Source organism: Myotis davidii, unplaced genomic scaffold (genome assembly GCF_000327345.1).
Source record: "Myotis davidii unplaced genomic scaffold, ASM32734v1 scaffold497, whole genome shotgun sequence".
Lineage (NCBI taxonomy): Eukaryota > Metazoa > Chordata > Mammalia > Chiroptera > Vespertilionidae > Myotis > Myotis davidii.
Window position 1 is genome coordinate 383,873 of NW_006288434.1, and position 7,233 is coordinate 391,105.

Below are 7,233 nucleotides of genomic sequence, written 5' to 3' on the forward strand. Positions count from 1 at the left end.
GAGAATGTTCGCTTATAGTGAGAGGAAATCGGCTTTCCTGAAACTTCCAGCCATAGGTCCTGGTTCTCTCTGAATGAGCAATAGAGACTATACCTTTGCCATTTGGATGCTCATATTTATCTTAAATTCCTTTTTGTCAAGTTTATAGTCTAGAGTTAAAAAAACATGATCTTGAAGAAAAAATTGTTTTTCCACTCGTTCTCCAGTGAACACAGGATCATCTGGAAAGCGGTGCCTAAAGCCAGGCACACGATACGTAGGTATAGTTTTGTGACAGAACAATAGGCTACTACCCCCTCTCGCTCTTCAGACCTAGCTATGTGTATTGTGTTGGTTTTATCCACATCACGCTTGTACAAGGTTGGACAGTGTCTCCCCAAATTTCATGTGCTTCCTGGGACCTCAGAATGTGACCTTATTTGGAAATTGGTTTCCAATTTCCAAAAAATTTTTTTTAATATCTTCCTAGATTTTTCTAAAAATGGCTGAACATTTCCATAGCACCAGGATGGTTCTTTCCCCCTCTTGGTTGTTCATTTTATAGTTCCAATCATTAAAAACGGTATCTTCCTCTTCCTCTGCTGAACACTAATCAATATGATTACTCATTTGAAATTTTAAAATATGGTGATAATGAGTGAAGAGCTCGCTGCAGTGACACTTCATTGGCATAAAAGGCACCTTTAAATCTCCTTGGCTCTCTTACCAATTTAAGCTCTAAATAGACCTAACAGGTAATGAATGCCATGCTGATTGCTATTGTTTTCCCCCTTTTTAACTTTCATGGGCGAGAACGTATTTTCCCTCATGTTGGCAACTATGGGGAAACCAACTGCTATACTGAATCACCTCACTCACCACACGCAGATGATATTTTAGAGTACCTGAAAGTGAGCTTTAAAAATATGTGACTCCATTTTCCTATCCTGAAACATTTTAAAATCCGGCACTTACATGCATTTATATCGCTAAATGAGTTAGATGAATAAAGACAGAAGAAAATAGTTTTTGCTCAGGGCCATTTATCACGGCTGCTAGCATTCTTCCGCTAAATGTGTGATACGTGTTTGCGACAGCCTGTCACTGTGATCTATACAGAGAGTTCAAAATAGATGAGATAAAGAATCCTTAGTCCATTAATATATTAATCCACAATGTAAGACCTCATTATATCTTAGGGAGCAACTGCATTTAAGAGACTGCTGTGACAATAGCCCCAATCAGGACTGTAGAATTTCTGAATAAAGATTTAACCAATTAGCTCTTCTGGAATATTTTGTTAGCTGTGCATGTTTAGCAGTTTTCAAACACTAAAGAATTGTTTGTTGCATAAATGTCTGTAGCCTTTATGTCTATTACAATTTGGTCTGTGGATGGAAAGCCAGAGGCCAGCAAGTTCATCCATGATCCAAGGACGTAGACAGGAAATTACATGATGACAGCTACTTCTGGCATTTTATAGAAAATTGTGATTCTACAACCAAGTACTCAATGTAAGAAAATGTACTCATTTGTTCCTTTAATAACAAACATTTTGTTTTTATAACAAAACATGAGTCCTAGTGTCTACCTAAGGCCAGTATAAAGATGTATACTGTAGGAAGAGAGTTAATGTGCATTGGGTTAATTTAATCATGAAGATTTTCAGTGGTTCTCAACCTTGTGGCCCTTTAAATACAGTTCCTCATGTTGTGACCCAAACATAAAATTATTTTTCGTTGCTACTTCATAACTGTAATGTTGCTACTGTTATGAATCGTAATGTAAATATCTGATATGCAGGATGGTCTTAGGCAACCCCTGTGAAAGAGCCGTTCAACCGCCAAAGGAATCGTGACCCACGGGTTGAGAACCGCTGATTTAGACCCATCACTAGAAAGGTACATTCAGTCATAGAGAAGAAAGAATTCTCTACCCATTACCCCTGACTCAAATGAAAGAAAGAAACCCACAACTACAAGCTTTGGGATGGGGGACAAGTGCCATGGTGGCCCTCCACTGTTTATCTGCCTATCAGACCTATAGTCCCCCTTCTCTCAAAAACCATCTCCCACCTTTCCATGGGGAAGCACACCTCCCCACCAGAGTGCACTGTCCTCTGGCCACTGTGGTGGAAGGGTAGGCTCTTTGCCTGAATAGAGCCAGGGCGATGTGAGGGGGGCTTTGCTGGGATCTCTGGAAAGAGCAGCTTCCTCTGCGAGAATAATGGGAAGACTCCCTCTTCTTGACGTGGGAATCTGGGAACATGAAGTCCTGCAAGCCTCAGGCAGCCATCTCGGAGCCCCAAGGAAAGAGCCCTTCAGGAATGGAGCTGACACTTAGAAAGTGGAGCTAAGGAAGTGCAGTGGGGACACGAGGACCTGGACACATGGTTTGAGCCCTAAATCAGGTCCTAGCTGGAACCAGAGTCCCCTCCTCTCCACAGTTACAGCCATGAAGTCTCTCTCGTATTTTCTTTTTTTTTTTAATATATTTCATTGATTTTTTACAGAGAGGAAGGGAGAGAGATAGTTAGAAACATCGATGAGAGAGAAACATCGATCAGCTGCCTCCTGCACACCCCCCACTGGGGATATGTCCACAACCAAGGTACATGCCCTTGACCGGAATCGAACCTGGGACCTTTCAGTCCACAGGCCAACGCTCTATCCACTGAGCCAAACCGGTTACAGCATCTCTCGTATTTTCTAACTGAAGCCACTGGAAATGAGATTTTCGGATTCTTGACAGTGAGTCTGCTTTCCAATGTGAATGATCACTTTTGAAGGCACAGCTGAAGTGTGGCAGAAGTGTACAAGGACAAACAAGGGACCCGGGCATCACGCTAAGATCTTTACACCCGTAGCTCACTCAACCACCACAAGAGTCACATCCGTAATCTGGTGGGTGTGATTCTCAAAAGACAGGACAAGCTGGAAAGTCTGGTAATTTGCTCCAGTTTCACAGCTACTAACTAAAGAATAGAGATTTGAATTCAAATTTGTCTGATTCTAAGTGTTTTTAATTTCAGATGACCCTTTGTGATTACTTTAGGTTTGTGAGTTTGCAAGGCCGCCACACAGGCATTCCCCGAGTTAGTCAGGTTAGCACGTGGTCCTTTTTTCGTTATATATATAAACTTGGTTCTGCAAACTGGTTGCAATGCACAAGGCAGCCCAGCCTTGCAAATGCGAGAGTCCCAATGCCTAGAACAGAACCTACTTATGAATTGGCAAGTGCTTGAATGTATAAAGCTATAAAACTATGATTCTCCTTGGTTTAGTCATATTCTTGAGCTTTCACACAGTCCAGTGATCGGTGCTCCCTTTCAACACCAGCGCTGCTCAGGCTGAAGCTGTTTTCCTCAGTTCTTTCACTATTCCCTTGGGAAGGACAGAGCCTTCCCAACAGCAACAATAGGCCATTGAACAAAGCAGTTGAAAGATGCCAGCAGAGAAACTGAGGTGACCTTTTGTGGAAAACAAGGGCTCTCTCACTGCCCTTTTCCAAGAAAGACACACCTCTCTATTCCACTGGGAAGCAGAAGGGAGCTGTTGTGTTTGTACACACAGGAGAAGAGGAGGGGTCACTGGGTGCCCAAGGGACATGGCAGGAGTATAAAGTCTCCTCTGCTACATGAATTCCTGAGGGACTGAAGGATGGTAATGGCCAAGGATGGAGGGAGTGGTTATTAGAACGAGAAGGGAAGGAAGCAGCCTTAATGATGATCCCTGCAGAATGGATTCTGAAACCATCCAATCAACAAAGGAGATGGGGGGTGAGGGTGGGAAGGGCTGGAGAGCCTGTAGAAACACTGACCTATTCTCTTTAGTTCCCTAGGCCCCAGTGTGATGATGGCCAAGCTTTTACCTATAAGTGTTCTGAGCTCCTGCATACAATCAATATGAGAACCCTTCCCTGATCTCATTACATTTAAGGCTGTAAGCTATTGTTCATCCTCTCTAGGAAGAGTAGTATGCTACAGGCTAGAAAGGTTTATTTCTCAATACATGTCATGCTGTTGATTTAAAATTGAAACTAAACACATGAAAGTTATATGGGATTCCGACCTTCCTGTATAGATGTCTACAGATGTAAGGTTTTATTTTGGAACATTTCATGAGGCGTCTAATAAATGTTCACCTACCAGTCTCTGATTCTCTACAATCCCTCACTACGTGAAGAACTTATTGGTTGTTATTTTAGTTAAATTATAATTTTAAACATTAAAACTATGTATTTCAAAAGACAGTTACCAAACCAGTTCAGTGAAAAATACGGTAGCTGAACAGTTTTGTTTTTATCAAACATGTTTACATCATCCAGTGCCTAGTAGAATGTTAGCAACATCTCTGGCCTGTGCCCATTGAATGCCAGAGCACCCCTTCGGCCAAGGTGTAACAACCAGAAACCATCTCCAGACATTGCCAGTGCCCCCTGGGGGGCAAAACTGACCAACTGGGAACCACTTTTCTAAGCTATCAATAAGATGCCCCAAGGTAAGAAAAAGTGATGTATTTTATTCCACTTAGACTAACATTTCTTTCATTATCCCGCCTCCTCAAGCCATGTCACCACCTTTTAAAAAAAAATGCCTTTACCTTGGGGCAGCAAAGATTCCATTGACTATTTCCTAAGGCTTAGCTGAGTTTAGGGAACAATCCTCTAGTCTAGAAAAATTAAAGTCAAATTAGGCTTCTGAGGACTAGGAGTATAATCCTTTGCATTTCCAATGCAGGAGATGAAGAATAATGAGGAATGGGTTTTCTCGTGTCACATTAAATTTAGCATTCTATAAATGAAGGCTTCACCGCCACAGGCTCATAAGCACCTAAATTCTGCCTTTATTTGACACCCTAATCAATTTTCCCAACAATCCCTCCTCCTTGACCAGCAGACCAAAAAAAATGGGCAAAATATACGGTTATGTTTTATTTGAACAGCACTCTGGGGAGAATAGAAGTAACGGCTAAAATGATAATTTATTTTACCTTCATCACAATTACTAATAATAATCAAAAGGGGGGAAAAACAGTAATAGAAGCAGAAAATGACAGCAGAAGTCTTTTTGTTCAAACTTCTCACCATACAGATGCCCTGAAGCATGGACATATTTCGAAAGGTACGTCCCAATAGCTACTGTACTAGAACCTGGGCCAGCCACTGTCACCTAGAGTAATAAGAGGGCCTGCCCTGGTCATTAGAAGTTTACTGTCTTTTCTGCTGTGTCCATCCAGGGCTCTGTGATCACTCTGCAAGACAACCCATACGACGGTCCTCATCACTTTTTAAAATATATATATTTTATTGACCCCTTACAAAGAGGAAGGGAGAGAGATAGAGAGCTAGAAAAAGATGAGAGAGAAACATCGATCAGCTGCCTCCTGCACACCTCCTACTGGAGATGTGCCCACAACCAAGGCACATGCCCTTGACCGGAATGGAACCCGGGACCCTTCAGTCCGCAAGCCGACGCTCTATCCACTGAGCCAAACCAGTTAGGGCCCTCATCACTTTTTTTAGAGTTCTCACTTCCCTTCATCTGAGTCCCCCAGCACAATCTGTATTTTGGACCTCCAGAACTATTTCTGATGGTTGCACACTCACAATCTCAAAGCCCTCTTAGATGCCAGCTGACAGTAGGTACAGTTGTCACTTCCCTTTTTTTTTTTAGTCCTTCCACAGATGGCACAGGTTTCCAGAGTTGCCTTCATCCTCATTTCCCAGAAGCCAGCCAGGGACTTGGTGGCAACACCAACTCCCCCCATCTGTCCTCCCAGTTTCCAACCCTAGAAGCTTCTTTCCTTCTTGGGGTTGATGGGTGCAATCTCTCCTAGTCCAAGAGGCGTTTTTTACATAAAGCTTTTTGCACTTAGATGCTTGTTTATTCTACTAATCTGGTCTTTCCAAGTCACCTGTATGTGTGTGTAAATTGGGGAAGGCTGGAGGGGGGGTTAACACCACCCACCCCAACGGGTAAGTGCGGGTTACTCTTGGGCATCTCCTTCCCGCGGGCCATTTGGAGCCATCGCGCTCCGCGAATCCGCGGGGCACCATCACCGCATCACCTGCAGGGGCAGCAGAGTGAACTGCGGGCCTCCGGAGCGACGCCCGGGGGAAGGACCCACGGATTCCGGAGTCCCTCTGACCGCGGGGACCCCCACCTCCCGCAGTGGAGGGCCGGCCGAACCAGAGGAGCGGACAAGGCCAGCGTCAGGTTTGGGGGGTGCGAGGGCCAGGGAAAGGTTAGAGACGAACATCATCGGACGAGCAAAGAATGAGACCCAGGGCAAGGAGGTAGGAGACACGCAGGAAGGCACGTTTCCCCGAATCCCCTCCCGGGGCCGCCGGCGATCCGGTCATAGGGACCTCCTGCAGCAGCAGACGCGACCCCGGGCGGGCGATGCGCACACACGCGCCCGCGCACCCGCACACTCACTCACACGCCCCCCGCCAGTTGCACGCTGCAGACTTCTGCCCGACTTCCCCGCCCCAAACGCCGCACTTCTCGGGCGAGACCACAGATCCCCGGGACCTGGAGCGGGCACCACACCCCTCACCCCGCTGGAGCACACACATTCAGACCCCACATGGCAACCAGCGGGTGCCGGGAACCACCGAAGGCAGCGCCCCTGTCACTGACCACCTTCCCAGCAGCCAGGTCCGTCCAAATCTCCCACAAGCCAAACTAGATTGAGCCTCCGGGCGACCCAGGCAGGTAGGAGACGGATGAAGGGCCTGGGTGCAAGGGGACCTCAGAGAACCGCTACGAAGTCACTATTCGGGTGGAGGGGGGAGCGCACGGAGCCTCCAACCCTTTCGACCCCACCAGCAGCCTTGTAATTCCGTCGGATCCCCGCGCGGCTGCCTCCTCCCTCCACCCAAATCCCTCGGCGGTTTTCCTGCCGGCCCTTCCAGGCCACTTTCTGCATCCCTCCTCTCTCCAGCCGGTTCCCAGCGTGTGGCCTCGCGGACTCCCCCCGAGGACCTCCATTCCAGGCTGCCCCTCTCCAGCATTACATCCTCCTGACCTGGTGGAGCTTCTCGAAATGATCGGGATCCACTTGTTCTCTGGAGCCCAAGATACCTTCCTCCTACCGGCGTCCTTCGCTCTAGTTCAAATCCGCTTGCCACGCGCCCCACTTTCCACCCATCGTCCCTACCGCCGCTCCGGCCAAGACACCCTGTCCTGTGCCCCCCATACCGCATTCTCAGCCGCTCCCACCCTGCCCCCAGGAGACACCCCCTTCCCCT

The 7,233-nt window shown here is 46.7% G+C and overlaps 1 protein-coding gene across 3 annotated transcripts in view; it reads right to left on the reverse strand.

The window, feature by feature from the left end:
- OXR1 (oxidation resistance 1) overlaps positions 1-7,214 on the reverse strand; it is a 326,251-nt gene extending 319,037 nt beyond the window's left edge. For all 3 annotated transcript variants that reach the window (XM_015561706.1, XM_015561707.1, XM_015561705.1), the window contains exon 1: positions 7,011-7,214. In XM_015561706.1, the coding sequence (XP_015417192.1) occupies positions 7,011-7,188 (178 nt within the window). In that variant the 5' untranslated portion in view covers positions 7,189-7,214. The remainder of the gene's footprint in view (positions 1-7,010) is intronic.
- Between the last annotated feature and the right edge of the window lie 19 nt (positions 7,215-7,233).